The 19475-nt window shown below is 42.9% G+C and overlaps 1 protein-coding gene across 1 annotated transcript in view; it reads left to right on the top strand.

Annotated features, from left to right (window-relative positions):
• The window catches only part of LOC126336517 (probable ATP-dependent RNA helicase DDX46), a 140286-nt gene extending 139520 nt beyond the window's left edge, over positions 1-766 (top strand). The window contains exon 20 of the mRNA XM_050000300.1: positions 78-766. Within this exon, the coding sequence (XP_049856257.1) occupies positions 78-320 (243 nt within the window). The 3' untranslated portion in view covers positions 321-766. The remainder of the gene's footprint in view (positions 1-77) is intronic.
• Positions 767-19475: the final 18709 nt, after the last annotated feature.

Here is a 19475-nt window from a genome sequence, read left to right as displayed (position 1 = left end):
CTGTTATGGATCGTCATTTCCCATTAGTGCATGTAATTAAGCATAAAACTAATTTTAAATTCTTTTTTTTTTCCCAGGAGGCACTAGCACAAATAAGTGAATATTCCGAGGCTGGCATCACAGTACGAGGTACCTATTATCCCCCAGGCAAATCACCCCCAGAAGGTGAACGTAAGCTGTACCTGGCAATTGAAAGCACAAATGAGCTTGCTGTATCAAAGGCAAAGATTGAAATTACTAGGCTCATCAAGGAGGAACTTCTAAAATTACAGAGCTCAGCACATCATCTTATGAACAAGGCTCGATACAAAGTGCTTTAAGATGTGTATATTGGGTGTAAAACTGGACAGAGGCTGCAGTGTGAAATTGGTAACAGAAACAGTTCTGTTATAGTGGAATAATAAAGAAATAATTTTGCTGGGAATGCTGGACAGTGTTTGTTTTTCAGTAAGAAGTGAACAAAAGTACATGGTTCAGCTTCTGGACCTATATTTTACTGGAAGTGCAGTATGCAGCATTACAGAATTATTTTTCTGTTTGTATAACAAGAAAAAGGTTCTAAAGCTGATGCAGAAAGTTGACTGGTGTAAGAAATACAGAGCTTTGTCACAACAGTTATACAAGAATGATTGTACATATCCCTACCTGTTATTAAATGTATGTGCTTATGCTTGTCACTATAGTTTGCGTATTTTAAAAGTTCTGTATATGTATATATTTCAGAGGTCCTTTGACAACCATACAAAAATAAAGTAACCTTAAAGAAGATTGTGTTTTCTTTGATAGAAACATAGATACATCTACACAGATACTCCACAAGCCACCCTAAGGTGGGTGGCGGAGGATACCCTGTACCACTACTTGTCATTTCCCCTCCTTAAATGAAACAACAAGTTTACCATTACCAGTCACCGTTCTAATTATTTCCACGACGTGTTTCAAAGGTTTAAACCTCCATCATCATGTGGATGTACATTAGTTAGTATGACACTTGTGTGTGCGTTGTGTTACGATTTTTTTGGATGAACTAGTGGCACTGCCTCCGTGGTCACAGGTTCCTTTCGCTGTCGTAACACAGCACGTGTATACTGTCACATTTGTAAACAAATATATTTGTTTACAAATGTGACAGTATATATGTGCTGTGTTAACATCAGCAAAAGGAACCTGTGACCATGGAGGCAGTGCCACAAGTTCATCCAAAAAATTGTAGTCAATGACAACTTGTGGCTTTTGAACACTTCCCTTCTTCGAGTTTACATTTACAAATGTAGCGTCATGGAAGGTGCTGACCATAACAACATCTCTTTTGTCTTTCCATTTCATTACCATCTGCTTGCCTTTGTACCCTGTTATGTACTCCCCTTTCTTCAGTTTATCCTTTTTTACGAAGTCAGGGAACCCCTTCCTGTTTTGCCGCATTGTGCCGAGAACATCGGTGTTATTGCTGGTTAGTTTGTCCACCAAATCTGTACTGGTGTATCAGTTGTCAGATAAATACAGTGACCTTTCCCAAGTAGATCGTGTGCAAGCTCCATAACAATTAAAGAGGTTATTTTTTTGTCTGGATAGTGCTACCATAATTAGCGTCCTTTCCAGTGTAAACAGTAAAGTCCCATACATACCCAGAACTGCTTTCACAGAGTTCATACTATTTGATGCCAAATCTGCTATGCTTTGATGGAATATATTGCTTCCATCCAAGCCGTCCTTTCCAGAGCAACAACGATTCTTCAACGGTGATGTTACTTTCTGGCATGTACACTGATCTGAATTTACACCGCAGATGCTCCATAATGGGGTGAATTTTGAATAGTTTTCTGCTGATAGTGCCTAGTGGATCATATGAGATATTGTCAGCAAAGTGGAGGAATTTCAATAGAAGATGAAACCGCTTTTCACTCATCACTTTCCTGATGAAAGATGTGTCAACTGATTCCCTCTTTGAAAAGTACATTTTGTGGTCTGGTTTGTGAAGAATTCCTTGAAGTACAAGCATTCCAATCAGTATTTTTACATCGTCGCGTGTAGTATTCTGCCAACTGTGAACCCTTGAGCGTGCTGCTAAATTGGGATGAGAAGCTATGAACTGTTACGCATATAAGTTCGTCTGTTCAGCTATCATTGTGCACAAAGCATCATCCACAAAACACATAAAACAACTCATCACATCGTTTTTGTTTTAGAGGCACAACTGTACCACTATTACCACTGAACAAATATTGAATACGAACTGAACTAGCACGACAAATTCACTAGGTACCATCTGCTGCAGTAGTGTCTTGTCGTCACATGTTTCTGAATCGAAGTAACTTTCACTAACCTCAACATCTGTATCTTGAAAACTTTCAGAACTGTCACTGAAATTATTGTCACTTTCTAAAAGCAGCTTCTCAGTCTCCAAAACTGATAAACGACTTCTTTTTGCCATTGCAAAAGATCACTCACTAACTCTACAGTAAACACAGACAAAAAAAGGCACATTTTTGCGGCTGCTTCACAGGACACGTTTTCTTGACGCGCATTCGGGTGGACAATGTAATAGCTAGCCTAGAACACGCTGTGTTGCATGACAAGAGCTGCCATCTAGTGGACAAAGCCCAACTAAAACCACAGTGTCAACGGCAGGCCGGTAGTTCGTCATACCCGCTAGCTACTAGCCACAGAACACAGTGGACGGATATATCCATCGAACCCACTGTGCAATAGCAGTGCATGGACGGATATATCCGTCATGCCCACTTAAAAGGTTAAGCACGATGTATGTTGGCAGGAGTAGAATCATTCGGCAGTCAGTTTCGAATGCCGGTTCTCTAAATTTTCTCAATAGTGTTTCCAAAAAAGAATGCCACTTTCCTCCAAAGATTCCTATTTGAGTTCCTGAAGCATTTCCGTAACACTGAAGTTTTGTTCTAATCTACCAGTAACAAATCTAGCAGCACCCCTCTTAATTGTTTTGATGTCTTCCTTCAGTCCAACCTGGTATGGATCTCAAACACTTGAGCAGTACTCAAAAATAGATCGCACCAGCATCCTATATGCAGTCTCCTTTAGAGGTGAACTACTCTTTCCTAAAGTTCTCCCAATAAACCAAAGTCAACGATTTGCCTTCCCTATCACAGTTTTCACATACTTGTTCCACCTCATGTTGCTTTCAACGTTACGCCCAGATATTTAAATGACTCTACTGTGTCAAACTGGACCCTAGTAATACTATATCCGAACATTACAGGTTTGTTCTTCCTACTGATCCATATTAACTTACATTTTTTCTCATTTAGGCTAGCTGCCATTAATCACACCAACAGGAAATTTTGCGTAAGTCGTCTCATTTCTGCCTACAGTCACTCAACTTCGACACCTTACCATACACCACAGCATCATCAGCAAACAATTGCAGACTGGTGCCCACCCTGTCCGGAAAATCATTTATGTATATAGAGAACAACAGTAGTCCTATCACACTTCCCTGTGGCTGTCCTGACAATACCCTTGTATCTGATGAACACTCGCTGTCGAGGACAATGTATTGGGTTGTATTATTTAAGAAGTCTTTGACCCACTCGTACTCCCTGCTGCTGTTGGATAAGCAGCTGCCAGCAGCAAGTCATATACCCCTAGCTTACTTATTTGTTACATAGTTTAATTCTTAATTTCTTTGCTTGCTTTTGGTACTTGCATTGTTTAATTCATAAATTTCAGGTGTATTATAGTATTTGAGAGTTGTAACATCACATTTTAGTACCTGAATAGTGTAAAATGGCGTAGTGTGTCAGCAGTGTGCAAGTAGCAGCATTACTGCATTTACTAGGCAATCTTGTATTTTAATAACCGTTTAAATTTTGCGTCGAATTGTTTGTGCTCTCTGTAGATTAGTTCAGACGTTCTTTGCACAACAGTTTCAGCGTGGATAGGGACTGCAACTGCTGTGTTCGGATGCAGGCTGAGTTGGCATCCCTTCGCTCCCAGCTTCAAGCAGTGTTGGCTTCGGTCACACAGCTGGAGGCTGTTGCCAATGGGCATCACTGTGGGGGTGGTCTGGATGGGGGTTTGTCGGGGACGGTCTGCTCGTCCCACGCATCCCCCGATCGGACTATGACTGTGGCTGCCCGGGATACTGCCCACATTGGGGCTGATCCCTCACCTGTGGTAGAGTGGGAGGTCGTCTCAAGATTTGGCAGGGGGCGAAAGACATTCCAGAGGGCTGAACGGAAGGCCTCTCCAGTTTGTCTGACGAACCGGTTTCAGTTTCTGTCTCCGGCTGATACTGATCTTCGGCTGGACATGGCTGCTTGTCCTGTTCCAGAGGTTGCCCTCAGTCTGCAAGATCCGGACGGTCGCAGAGGGTGGGCTTACTGGTAGTTGGGAGCTCCAACGTCAGGCGTGTAATGGGGCCCCTTAGGGATATGGCAGCAAGAGAGGGAAGAAAACCAATGTGCACTCCGTGTGCTTACCGGGGGGAGTTATTCCAGATGTGGAAAGGATCCTTCCGGATGCCATGAGGGGTACAGGGTGCACCCATCTGCAGGTGGTGGCTCATTTCGGCACCAATGATGTGTGTCGCTATGGATCAGAGGAAATCATCTGTGGCTTCCAGTGGCTATCTGATTTGGTGAAGACTGCCAGTCTCGCTAGCGGGATGAAAGCAGAGCTCACCATGTGCAGCATCGTCAACAGGACTGACTGCGGACCTTTGGTACAGAGCCGAGTGGAGGGTCTGAATCAGAGGCTGAGACGGTTGTGCGACCGTGTGGGCTGCAGATTCCTCGACTTGTGCCATAGGGTGGTGGGGTTTCGGGTTCTGCTGGATACATCAGGAGTCCACTACACGCAGCAAGCGGCTACACTGGTAGAAGGTGTTGTGTGGCGTGGACTGGGCGGTTTTTTAGGTTAGATGGCCTCGGGCAAAGACAGAAAGGGCAACAGCCTCAAAGGGTGCGGGGCAAAGTCAGGACATGTGGGGACCAAGCAGCAATCGGTATTGTAATTGTAAACTGTTGAAGCTGCATTGGTCAAGTCCCGGAACTTCAAGTGCTGATAGAAAGCACCGAAGCTGAAATCGTTATAGGTACAGTAAGCTGGCTGAAGCCAGAGATAAATTCTGCTGAAATTTTTACAAAGGCACAGACGGTGTTTAGTAAGGATAGATTGCATGCAACCAGTGGTGGCGTGTTTGTCGCTGTTAGTAGTAGTTTATCCTGTAGTGAAGTAGGTTCCTGTGAATTATCATGGGTGGAGGTTTTACTCAACAGCCGAGCCTGATTAATAATTGGCTCCTTTTACTGACCTCCCGACTCAGCAGCATTAGTGGCAGAACAACTGAGAGAAAATTTGGAATACATTTCACATAAATTTTCTCAGCATGTTAAAGTCTTAGGTGGAGATTACAATTTACCAGATATAGACTCAGATGTTTAGGGCGGGTGGTAGGGACAGAGCATCGAGTGACATTATACTGAGTGCACTATCCGAAAATTACCTCGAGCAATTAAACCGACTCGAGGAGATAACATCTTGGACCTACTGATAACAAACAGACCTGAGCTTTTCGTCTCTGTAAGTGCAGAACAGGGAATCAGTGATCATAAGGCCGTTGCAGCATCCCTGAATATGGAAGTTAATAGGAATATAAAATAAGGAAGGAAGGTTTATCTGTTTAGCAAGAGTAACAGAAGGCAGATTTCAGACTACCTAACAGATCAAAACAAAAATTTCTGTTCCGACACTGACAATGTTGAGTGTTTATGGAAAAAGTTCAAGGCAATCGTAAAATGCATTTTAGACAGGTACGTGCCGAGTAAAACTGTGAGGGATGGGAAAAACCCACCGTGGTTCAACAACTAAGTTAGAAAACTATTGTGAAAGGAAAGAGAGCTTCACTCCAAGTGTAAACACAGCCAAAACCTCTCAAACAGAAGCTAAACGATGTCAAAGTTAGCGTAAGGAGGGCTATGCGTGAAGCTTTCAGTGAATTCGAAAGTAAAAGACTATGTACCAACTTGACAGAAAAGCCTAGGAAGTTCTGGTCATACATTAAATCATTAAGTGGCTCGAAACAGCATATCCAGACACTCCGGGATGATGATGGCATTGAAACAGAGGATGACACGTGTAAAGCTGAAACACTAAACACCTTTTTCCAAAGCTGTTTCACAGAGGAAGACCGCACTGCAGTTCCTTCTCTAAATCCTCGCACAAACGAAAAAATGGCTGACATAGAAATAAGTGTCCAAGGAATAGAAAAGCAACTGGAATCACTCAACAGAGGAAAGTCCACTGGACCTGATGGGATACCAATTCGATTCTACACAGAGTAAGCGAAAGGACTTGCCCCCCTTCTAACAGCCGTGTACCACAAGTCTCTAAAGGAACAGAAGGTTCCAAATGATTGGAAAAGAGCACAGGTAGTCCCAGTCTTCAAGAAGGGTCGTCGAGCAGATGCGCAAAACAATAGACCTATATCTCTGATGTCGATCTGTTGTAGAATTTTAGAACATGTTTTGTGCTCGAGTATCATGTCGTTTTTGGAAACCCAGAATCTACTCTGTAGGAATCAACATGGATTCCGGAAACAGCGATCATGTGAGACCCAACTTGCTTTATTTGTTCATGAGACCCAGAAAATATTGGATACAGGCTCCCAGGTAGATGCTATTTTCCTTGACTTCCGGAAGGATGCTTTATTGTATGATTATATGATAGCAGAACAAACACTGGTAGCAGTTACTTCTGTAAAATATCTGGGAGTATGCGTGTGGAACGATTTGAAGTGGAATGATCATATAAAATTAATTGTTGTTAAGGCGGGTGCCAGGTTGAGATTCATTGGGAGAGTCCTTAGAAAATGTAGTCCATCAACAAAGGAGGTGGCTTACAAAACACTTGTTCGACCTATACTTGAGTATTGCTCATCAGTGTGGGATCCATACCAGATCAGGTTGACGGAGGAGATAGAGAAGATCCAAAGAAGAGCGGCGCATTCCGTCACAGGGTTATTTGGTAACTGTGATAGTGTTATGGAGATGTTTAGCAAACTCAAGTGGCAGACTGCAAAAGAGGCGCTCTGGATTGCGGTGTAGCTTGCTCACCAGGGTTCGAGAGGGTGCATTTCTGGATGAAGTATCGAATATATTGCTTCCTCCTACTTATACCTCCCGAGGAGATCACAAATGTAAAATTAGAGAGATTTGAGTGCGTATGGAGGCTATCAGACAGTCGTTCTTCCCACGAACCATACGCGACTGGAACAGAAAAGGGAGGTAATGACAGTGGCACGTGCCCTCCGCCACACACCGTTGGGTGGCTTGCGGAGTATAAATGTAGATGTAGATATCTGTGAACTTATTCCATATGCTCATACCTTCGTTAACAGCCTGCAGTGGGACACCATGTCAAATGCTTTCTGGAAATCTTGAACTATGGAATCTGCCTTTTGTCCTTCATCCATAATTCTCAGTATATCATGTGCGAAAGGGCAAGCTGAGTTTCGCTCGAGCGATGCTTTCTAAAATGGTGCTGATTCGTGGACATAAAGCTGCTTAGCCTCAAGAAAGTTTGTTATTTCGAACTGATAATGTGCTCAAGGATTCTGCAGCAAGTGATATTTGTCTGTAATTTTGCAGGTTCGTTCTCTTGCTTTTCGTATATACTGGAGTCACCTGCAGTTTTTCCAGTCGCTTGGGACTTTGTGTTGGTTGAGAGATTCACGATAAATGCAAGGTAGGTAGGAGACCAATGCATAGAGTATGCTTTGTAAAATCAAACTGGTATTTGATCTGGACCCTGTGATTTATTTGTTTTCAAATCTTTAAGTTGCTTCTCTACGCCAGGTATGCTTATTTCTATGTCATCCATAGTGGAGTCTGTCTGTTGGTAAAATGATGGTACGTTTGTACAGTTCTCCTGTGTGAACGATGTCTTGAACTTAAAAATTGAAACTTTGACTTTCGTTTTGCAATCTTCAACTGCTACACAGACTGGGCAACAAGGGACTGAATGGAAGTCTTAGACCTGCTCAGGGATTTTACAGAATTGTTTTGGGTTCTCTGCCAGATCCTTTGCCAAGTTATGATAGTGGCGGTTGTTGTATGCTTCATGCATAGATCTTTTCACAGGCGCTCGAATCTCGTCTAAAATTCGCTTGTTGTAGTTTGAGTGCAACACCCTCTGCTTTCTCAGCATCTTACGAATTCTGTTATTAAACCATTGTGGGCCTTTTTCATCCTTTGCCCACTTACTAAGTATGTAACTCTCCAGACCATGATTTACAATCTGCTTAAACCTCACCCATAATTCCTCGACATCCACCCTATTGGTGCTAAGTGATGTCAATTCACTGTCTAAGTAAGACGTTAATAACTGCTTATCTGCTCTATCTAGTGGAAATGCTCTGCCCGTCTTCTAGACCAATTTACTAACTTTCATCATCATAGTTGCTATAATGACATCATGATCACTAATCCCCGTTTCTATACTGACCTTGTCGATAAGGTCTGGCCTATTTGTAGCTGCAGGGTCCAAGATATTTCAATTGGTTGTGGCCTGCCAAGACAATTATCAGAAAACATGTTCAAAAATATTTGGCGTGGCGGTCTGTCGTACAGACATAGACATTCTAGTATATACTTGGCAGGCGAAAGTCACCTCCAGTTAGTATTGCATGATCTGAGGATTTATGCACTATTGACTGTAGACTTCCCTTGAATGACTCCATAACTGCCACAGCAGAATCAGGTGGCTGGTAAAAGAGGTCGGGAATGAAAAAGGGAAAATTATGTTGAAATCTACACATAAGGAATGTAGATTTATTTTCTACAGCCTGAGGGTTGCATAACGAGGTGGAGTTAACTCATTGTTTTTCCTTATTCTTTCTAACTTTTCTGTGATTTTATGGTACATTATTCATCTTCTTAGTTGACATTTAATTTTAATAATAACGGTAACAACAAGACTTATTATTTTATCTTTGGTGATTGAGTGGAGATAACAATGTATAAATATGAGCTATATTTCAATCCTCTCCACACGGAGGTGATCACCAGAGGGCCAAAAATGTCCTTCGTTGGACTACAAATAAGATTTCAGTCACTTTTAGCCCATAGTAATTCACTGCAATGATGCATGAAGGGAAGAAAAGTGAAAAAATGGCCAGTCTCCACATTTCCTTTATATGTTGCGAATAAATCTGAAGAAATACGTTACATTTGCTAGAGTGTTTTTAACATTACAAAACTTTGATTTTGGAATCGCACCACTTATCATGATTTATTTTTAAATTACTTCATAGTAGTACTTAAGAAGAAAATTATGCTATGTTCTTGTTTTACAAATTTGCTGCAAGAAATCTTCAGCAACAACTTATAATGTTGAGCCGTGCACAGCTCATGTCCAGGCCATTTATTGTTTGTCATCTTCAATTACGGTACTGCCACCTCGTTTTCTTATTCCGTCACTAACTTCCTGCCTTACCTTCCCTGTAAGTGGCAGCAGCAGTGCATACTGATAAATGCACTGTCGTACCAGCTTTGGAGTGACTGATAGTATTTCTGGGTCATCATGTGTCTGCCAGTCAGTTGGAGACGGACCAGCAGTGAAGTCGGGGATGGATCACCGGTGAGGTGCGGACAGCGAGTGCTCAGAAATTTAAAAGGCAGAAGGCCTTATCTTAAATCAGTTCTTTCAATTAGGCTGAAGGCCCAAACAATCTTATGCCCTTACACCTTAAGAGCAAAACAACCTTAACTTAAAAATCGGCTAGAAGCCATACAAATACAAACAACAACAACAACAAAATGAAAAGGCAGTACACCCAACAGCGCTCAGATGTTTCTGAAGGTGAGACTGGAATTCAAACACTAACGCTCGCTTAGGTGGGGCAGGCAGTCGGCCCAACCATTCTCGATCCTGCGGCAACCCAACCGAAAGACAGTCAACAGACCCACCGATAAGATAACTTCTGCTCCACCTGACCAGCACACAACAGGGAGTTCAATGGAACAACGTAGAAGGTATTGGCAGCCACAATCAATTATACATTAAGCTGTCAAACTACACACCGTGCTGGAGAGCAACAACACGATGAGGATAATACACTGCCTGAATTTACGTCAATGGCCATGGCAGGTATCCGGAACGTTAACTACGACAACACAGAATATTCCGCTGGTGCACTTCCATTCAAAATAACCCAGCACAGGTAAACTCCACCGGAGAGTGACTAAAATTTGCCAACTTGAAAACACACATTGTTGCTCGCAGGAATGTCCCAACAGCCGACAGTGAACTCCAAATGACACAATGTCAACAGTCATGTCTTGCTGGCAGATAAAGTCAAACTCAACTTTTGTGTCCAGGATCGGTAAGCCACAGACCTCGTAGCCATGGGAACAGCACCACACACTCCAACTGCGTATGGACGGCGACAGCAGCCTCGGCCAGACTACATGCTGCGGAGATTTCCTCGCTGCTCCACACCAACCGACCAACTCCCAGGCCCAGAAACAGTGAAAGGACGAAATATATGTCGGCTGATGAGATGACCAACCAAACGACCAACCAACTGTCGTCCTGCTCCAACTTCCCTCCGTCGGACAATTCATGTATGTCACCAGCGGTCGGTGAGCACTGGCTGTCCGTGCCTCACTGGCACTCCGTCCCCAACTTCACTGCTTGTCCATCTCCAACTGACTGGCAGACACATGATGACCCGGAAATACTATTGGTCACTCCAGAGATGGTAAGACAGTGCACTTACCTATAAGTACTGCTGCTGCTGCCGCCGCTTTCGAAAGTAAGGTAGGAAGTTAGTGATGCCAGTAAATGGAATAAGAAAACGAGGTGGCAGTACCGTAATTGAAGATGACAGACAATAAAAGGCCATGCATGGCTCAAATGTTTTGAATGAATCCAATCTTTCTATGCTAGCATCTACTAAAAGATAATGGATGGGGTAAAAGTAACACCTAACCAAGCAGTAGAAGCCCTGAGTTGCCAAAAGGCAAGTGAACAAGACAGAACTTTGGTAGCTTTCAGACAAAAATTTTTTTTGAGCGCTATAGAGTTTACAAACTCACAAATAAATAAAATCAGAAGAAAAGATACATTCACATCTTTATTTTTTGTATCTTGCCTGTCTTTACTCTTAAAATTATTTACATCCCACCAGAACCTTCCACTAAGCCTAGAAAAAAATGGAGCACAGGAAGTATGGTAAGTTCATTGTCTCCTACTCTTTGGTGTCATCCACTGAATATTTTAATTTATGAACTACAGTGCAGCTCAAAGTAGTGTTAAGTGTAAAAAAGAGCATTATTTTCTTGTTCAGATTTTGCAATATTTTCATTGAAACTACCACTGTGCCTCAGTGGCATGATGTAGGTTATGTAAGCAGCTCTGCAGCACCATGGATAGATCCCATACTTGGTTTCGTTGAGCTAGGGGCACTACCTGCAGGGCTGCTGAGCAAGTATTGCTTTCAGGAGGTTCAAAGCCAACCAGTGGGAGAGCATAAATTGGTCACATGAAGAGTGCAGGTTGACCAGTGAGACAGTGGCCACAGCAGGAGATTGTTCTCTTGTCTACCAGCCCTCCTACTCTACGGATGTGTCTGCTTGTTTTTCCCATTGAGGGCGAAATTCCCTCCACCACCCAGGCGCAGTTCCCTCCTCAGTCAAAACAGACCCCGTAGAATAAGAGGAGGAGAGTAAATCTCTTTTGTGGGAGCTCTCTCTTTCATTAGGTATGTTAGAGTGAACAGGATCAGTCCTGGATGACCACTCACACTCCTTAGTCCATCCTGATACGTACCCTACATTTACGCTCTAAGTCTGTAACAATTTAGCTTTCTATTTGTCGAAAGTTTTCTTCTCATGTCTAAAAATATCTTTCTCATATACATTATTCATTTTCAAGTAACTATTTATCATTTAGCGCAAAGTAATGTTACAACAGAACAGAGAAAAATGGCGAGCAGTTTTGTGGTATGTTACTTCTTTAAGATTGAATCAGTGTTTGAAGAAAATCTCAGATGTTTGTGGAAGAGTGCTCACATAACTGTATTGCGGAAAGAAAGGTGAAAGAGAGAGTTTGGAGCTCTAATATCAGTATGGAGGGTGTCTTTACTCAAGTCAGCCTTCTAGATGAGCTACAGTACAGAAGATATCGAAGAGAGCATTGTAACTGAGTGTGAGTGCATGTAATCAAACAGTGCAAGAAACAAGTACCTCCACGGCCGGCCTAGAGAAATCGCCTCGCAACCTGGACAGACAATGCAGCAAGTGCTGTGCCATGTGCACAACAGTCCAAGATAAGCCCGGCTTGCAGGCCCTCGGCCTCACTTATGCGTACTTGTTTATTGTATGCTCACCTCTGAGACTGTATATTGATGTGTTCTATAGTTATGAGACTTTGAACTGCTCTATACTTCATCCTGTGTTATTGTGGATCTCTTCATGTGCAAGGAGAATAACGTTTGATGGGTATTACTTCTGGTATTGTGTCTGTATAACATTACAACATACTTGTTGATGAGTGCAGTATTCTACTCTGTGTGTTTTGTTTCTTTGCTTCAACACAGAGCCAACACGTCGGTGGAAGGAGTTTTTCAATCTCCTTTTGAAAAACAGCAATTTGTCTGAAATGAGATCAGGATCTCACCATGGCACTAAACAATTTAGCAACTTTGTTGATGCACCAGGTCCCATCATTGCAACCCACACTGTTTCTGCTGTATGATGAATCTGTGGAAGATTGGGACACTTATGAAAAACACCTTCAGGAACATTTCTAAGTTTTTGGAGTCAACAACCCCAACTTGTGTAAAGTTTTATTTGTATCATGGAATTCTCCTCGTGTTTACCACCGTTTGTGTCAGCTAGCTCCTGTTCAGGAACCTGCCCATCTTTCTTTTGATGAAATGTGTCAGTTGTGCTCTAATTATCATTGCAAATGTACTGTTATTGCTGCTCGTGTGGAGTTCTACCGTTGTCAAAAGTGACCACAACAGCTGTGCAGGGCTTGGGCAAGAGAACTTCGTGGGCTTAGCTGTCATTGCCAGTTTCTCACTGTGGCCCAGTGGGACTCATATGCTGATTTGATAGTTTGTGATGCTATAATATGCCTGGTCCCTGATAGGGAAGTTCGTGAATGTGCTTCACAATATGCAAATCTGTCTCTCACAGATGTTCAGAACATTGCTAAGTCTTTTGAAGTATCTAGGGCATTAGGAAATCAGATAGAATGATGGTGAGGTAGCCACCATTGCTTCCTCACCTCTTTGGTCACCATTGGTTAGCTCATGGAGGGGGGGGGGGGGGGGGGGGGAAGACGACATCGCAGCTGCAACCTCCATGCTGCGTGGGATAGCACTGTGCTACACAACAGCAGTAGTCACGTCACAACAGCTGCTGTGTGCTTCACTTTAGTCATGCTCTTATTGGTTTCTCGAACATGTGTGGATCATGTGCCCATAGTGCTGGGCAACATGCAAGCATTGTAAAAGAAAAAGAGAGAGAGGGGGAGATATAGATTGATAGATAGAGAGAGAGGGGAGGAGGGGGGAGGGGGGAGGGAGAGAAAGGGGACATATTTCATCTGCTTGCAACTCTCAATCTTCTTTATCAGACATGAACACGGATGTGAACAGTGTTTTCCATTTAATGGTGCCCCAAACTAACTCTACATTTACATACACATGATGGACAGGATGTTAAAAATGCAAGTGAACATGAGTGCAGCAGTGACTTCGATAAATTTTTGAACTTATGTGGATCTTGGTTCACCAGCATTGTCTCCTGTCTCTTTTCAGTTGGTGAGTTACAACACAAATACCCATAATGGGACAGTTATCTATGTCCTTAGTGTACAAAGTAGTTGTTCAGTGTTTGACCTTTCTAACTGTGGATGATGCCAACACTGAAAACTTAGTTTGGTTAGACATCTTCAGAATTTTTCACTTCTCTATTTCTGATGAAGTGCTTCTGGTATCAGATCAAGTTCCATACCAACAACTGGACATGCTCTGTCGGAATATTCCTCCCTGTTTCCAGAAGGTTTAGGGTGTGCTACCGATGTCTAGCTAACATCACAATGAAACCAATGGTGCATCTCCATTTTTTTTGTGACCGACCAGTTCCAATAGCTTTGTGGGAGCAAGTCAGATTGGAACTAGATCGACTTACATCTTTGGGTGTTATCATGCCTGTCTCCTCAAGTGAATGGCCTACACCTTTGGTTATTTTCAAAAAACCTAACGGCATCCTTCAGCTCTGTGGTGATTTTAAAGTGTCTGTAAATTACAGTCTATTATTCATATCTACCTCTCACACCATCCGGATGCATTCTTAGCAAAGCTATTCGGGGACCAATATTTTCCCACATCAGACTTGTTAGAAGTCTACTTACAACTGCATCTGGGTGATGATTCCAAACATGGCCACGTAATGAGTACCCCCCTTCATGCCACGTCAATACCAATGCTTGCCATTCAGCATGGCTAGCGCCTCTGCCATTTTCCATGATGTTTGGAGCAGCTCACAGCCTCTGTGCTGGGATGTATTAACTACATGGATGATATTTTGGTCTCAGGTTCCTCAACAGATGAACATTTGCAGAACCTTAATGCCTTGTTCAAGGTGCTACAGGCATCATCTGTCCCGGAAAGACTGCGTACTACTATAAATTCCTTCCTGGTCCAGTAACATTTGCCAAGCCACTTTGCACTCTCTTACCTAAAGGTGTTCCTTTTCACTGGTCACCAGCCTGTGAGCATGCTTTTACTTTATTGAAGTCAAAAATCACACTACCACCTTGCTTAGTTACCTTCTAACCAGGCCAGTGTCTTGTTTTGGCCACAGACACCTCCCAGTATGGCCTTGGGGCCGTTCTTGCCCATGAATATGTGGACGGTCCTGAACACCTTATTGTTTATGCTTCCAGAACTCCGAATCAGTCGCAACAGTGCTACTTGCAGATAGAAAAGGAAGCCCTTGCTGTTGTGTGCGTGCTCAAAAAAATTCATGTTTTCCTATACAGCTCTAAGTTTCATTTGATTACTGATCATTAGTCATGGTTTCACTTTTTAATCCTTTGGTATCTTTACCCAGAAAAGGCAGCCCATTGCCTACAATGATGGGCTCATGTTTTTGTCATGCTATAACTATGAGATTCATTTCCAACTCACAGCAAGACATGTTAATTCAGATGCTCTTTCTAGATTGCTGATTGGCCCTGATACAGCATTTGATCGGATTGAAAGTTGCGTTTCCGTTTAGATAATGAATCCCAAAAAACCGTGGATGGTTTTTTCCATTACCAGGTCTCGGATTTAGGCTGCTGTTGCTGCCGATCCTGTCTTATATCACATTGTTCACTTTGTTCACCATGACTGGCTAGTTAAACTATCAGGTTGAGCATCAGATACCTTGCATAATTATTGTGCTCTCTGTCTCTGCCTCTCTGCTCTTGATAGTGTGTTACTGTTGGCTACAGAAGAGTCTGCACCCAGGATTGTGATCCCATCTGCACTGCAGCAGGATGTCATGTGTTTTCTCCACATGGATCTTTGGGGTGATTCTCGAACAAAACAGCTGGCCCTCCGCCACATGTTTTGGCGGGGTACTGACAGTCCGATCATGCGCATTGGGACAGCCTGCTCACAGTCTGCCACTCATCAAACAGCACCATGGGCATCTCTTTCCCCATGGCCCTGCCCCCTCCTCCTCCCCCTCCCCTCCCCGTCTCCAGTGCACCTGGGAGCATATTCTTGCTGAGTTTGCAACTCTGTCCCTTAACTTCTTTTGGCTTGTGGCAGTTGAAGCTTTCTCGAAATTTCCTTATGTGGTTTGTTGCTCATCCATGTCCAAGCAACTACAGTTGCTCTGAAAGATTTTTTGTTAGAAAGATAGCCTATACACTTGTGACAGACAACTGGCCACAGTTAGTGTCTCAAGATTTTAAAAATTTTTGTACAAAGAGGGGCACCTGGCATTTTGCAACCCCTCCCTCAGAGGCGAAGTGGCTGATCCATACATTCAAGGTGATAAAATACATAACTCAGTCTTCTCTCAAAGAAGCCCTCAACATGTTATGGAGTTCATATAGGCTCACTCCTGCTTGGTGTAAAGTCAAACGCCAGCACACCAGTCAGAAATGAGAGAGCAGAGTGGGCTGTGAAGATAGTGTTGTCCGATTGCACACTCACCGACCCCTCTCCAAGATGACAACGTGATGGCAGTGGCCTCTAAGTGAAGAGGATGTAAGCGCTGTGCGACTGGTCACGGGCCAGTTCTATGAAAAGCTTCAAGACCAGTGAAGTGAATAGAAGTGTCAAAGCTCCATACCTTGCTTGTAAATTCTATATAGCTCAAACTTGGAACTGTTGTACTGAGGAGAGTTCTTATTTTGTCTGTTTTGCCCTTTGCTTGCAACACATCTGTATTTCTCATAGTATTGTCATATACGTTTTGTAGTAAAACTTATTAATACGATTTGTTTGAATGTTGTCTAGTGAACTGATAAAACAGGTTTCCTAGACTCCCCATAGTTAACAACCACAGGATTCAAAACTCCAGTTGGCAACCATAGCGTGGTGGAGCTGCTTCATGGCTGCTAGCCCCATATGCTGTTTCATCTGCTCAGATCAACACCCAGCCACCTGTCACCACCTGCCTCACAGCATTCCATCCGAGCTCCACCGTGTGGGCCTGCACATTTGGCTTGCACCCAAAGTGGCTACCAGTAGTCGTCCATTGTTGCCGAGGCCACTGCCTCTGTGTTGCGTGCATCTCCAATGGCATGGTGTCACGACACTATGGCCATCTACATACACATGTGACCAACCACGTGTTGGAGAGCCCTCTGACACTGTGGATGCCTCCACAATCTGTACCACCCCTGTGGAACAGTCCATGCCTCCTTCAGTTCCAACACCTTCTTCACTTGAGGTGTCACCACCACCAGGCAGAGTAACCGTGCAGTGCCGCCTCCATCTCCCACCCCCTGTCGCCACTGCTTTCACTGCCACTTTCTTAACTGTTGCCTCCATTGCCAAGTGTGTGCCTGGATGTGAACATGGATGCAGCACCATCATCACCAATGCTGCCTTACACCTCTCATGAGGGAATGGGCACCCACATGTCCATGCCATTTCAGGATGTATTCTGCTGTGACAGTGTGACACTTGCTCCAGAAGTTGCCACCTACTGATGAAAACTTGAACTCTCCACAGTGAATAATATTCCCCTAGTTGGAAGGAGTGTTGTAACCCTAGCGTGTGAGCATGCATAATCAAACAGCACTCAATACAAGCACATCCACAGCTGGCCTAGAGGGGTCACCTTTCGACCTGGACAGACAGCACAACAAGCATCCAAAATGAGTCCGACATGTCAGGCCCTCAGCCTCACTTTAAGTTTACTTGCTGATTGTATGCCCACCTCTGAGACCGTGCAGTGTTACAAGAGGGGGCCCAATGTGTGATTTGTCAGCAGACAGAACAATTGTGGGCATTTTTTGTTGTGGTTACAACATTCTTGGATAAAGAAGTTGATTGCACAGGGTGCTTCACAACGTAAGCAAATATTTAAAAAATACGTTGGAATTGACGCTTCTCACCCTGTAAGTGGATGTGTTACAGCTGATGGAACTCAGCTTTGGTGTTATAACATTCCAACCCAATTGTGATGCAACAAGCGGGTACCTGAGGATGAGGGTGTGACTTCTTAATCTGAGACTCCCATCCTGTCTAGTAAGAGGACGCTTAAGTGTGCAGTGTTTGATTCTCAGAAAAACATCACTGGAAAGTTGTCCTTGGAACTATGACTGCTGTAAGTCACAGATCACTTAAAACCATCTGTTAGATATTAACATGTTTAATTTATAAACTGCCTTCCGAGATATGTCAAAACTTTTTTGAGTTGTAACTGCTGTATGTTCGTGTTCTCAACCAACACAAACACAGCCATTATATTCCTCACATGACCTTTCACATGAATGTTATTATTTTACAGAACTGAAAACTAATGAAAGGATGGTTATTCATTTGACAAATTGTGGGTGTGGGACAGTGTGCATGCTCAGCTGCTAGAGTACACAAGATAAATTGTATGATGTGATGTCTCAAAGAATGCTCAAGACAGAATCATAAAGAAGAACTTGTTGTTCAAGCAAAAACAGTCACAAATAGTGAGTTTTCCTAAAGAAAAATTACATCAACTTGAATATACAATATTGACATCATGACAGGGTTGTCATTTTATTGGTAAATAAAGAAGAGTGCCCGCAGAGAAACACTCTCTGAAACCAGTAAACACAATAATAGCACATAGAAGATATCAGCCAAAGTCAAGTGTAGTGATTCAAGAATTTCTGTGTAAATTCTAGAACCACTCAGCCTTCTACCATCTCAAACACACGATATTTTGGATATGAGTGTGGAATGGTAGAATGGTACCTACTGTGCGTCACATGTTTGTGTGTGCAGGTTTAAAATCAGTCGCAGGAAGAAACTAGACATAGCGATCGGACGGCACCGATGAGTACCTGTCGGGCAATCCATAGATGTTTTAGTGAGTGTGTAAGGAAGAACTATGGAGTTTATGTGCAGCTCTGTGCTTATTGTGTCAGTGAATATTGTTGTTAAAACAAGAACAGTTGAAAAAGTACTCTTGTAGACTCTTGATGTAACCTTTTTACAGGGAAGACCCATTTTATGATTCATGTTAAGAAAAGTCATGGTACAGGAAGTTACATATCCATGTGGAAAGTCAGATTTTTATTGTATATGGAGGTCAAATACATCGTTAGTTGATGAAAAGTAAAGTTTGTATGTCTACTTATTTCATAAGTAGAAAGAGTCTAAAAATGGCTATACCTAGCATTATTCAACGGAGAAGAAGTCAAGAGGGTTTCCAGCAGTCGGCTACTCAGTAAAGAGTGGCTGCAAATTCTAAGTAAGTCACCTCATAAAGAAGTGGAAGGTGATTTGGGGGAATAAGCCAATATAACCCAGATCCATACTCACACTTTTAAGTCGTCAGAATGTTAGAACGTGGCGACCTGTGTGAAAGGACTGAGAAAACAGGAATTTCAAGTCAAAAACGAGAGAAGAAGGGAGAGAAATTTAAATGGAAAAACATTGAAGAAATGAGAAATTCACAACGATAAAAATAATAAAGAAGAGTTTGACGTATCTATGTAAGAAGTAGTACGCATAGAACGCTTCAGCTAAGAAGATCCAGTGCGGGGAGTGTACACACATCGCAGGGACGCATATGCGGAAACCAACATACATCCGACGCCACCGTCACCAGCTGCTGTTGACCGGTGCTGACCTGCCTCCACATCCGCTCACCTACGCAACGAGAATTCTACGCCGGGTGAGCGTGAAACAAAACTTGATTACTTTAGTACGAAGTGGTACAAGATACTGTTGAGTGAACTGTTATTGTATAATTATCATATTTAAAGTTAGTTTTAAA

Source organism: Schistocerca gregaria, chromosome 2 (genome assembly GCF_023897955.1).
Source record: "Schistocerca gregaria isolate iqSchGreg1 chromosome 2, iqSchGreg1.2, whole genome shotgun sequence".
In the NCBI taxonomy this organism is placed as follows: domain Eukaryota; kingdom Metazoa; phylum Arthropoda; class Insecta; order Orthoptera; family Acrididae; genus Schistocerca; species Schistocerca gregaria.
This window is presented reverse-complemented; position numbering and strand designations above follow the sequence as displayed.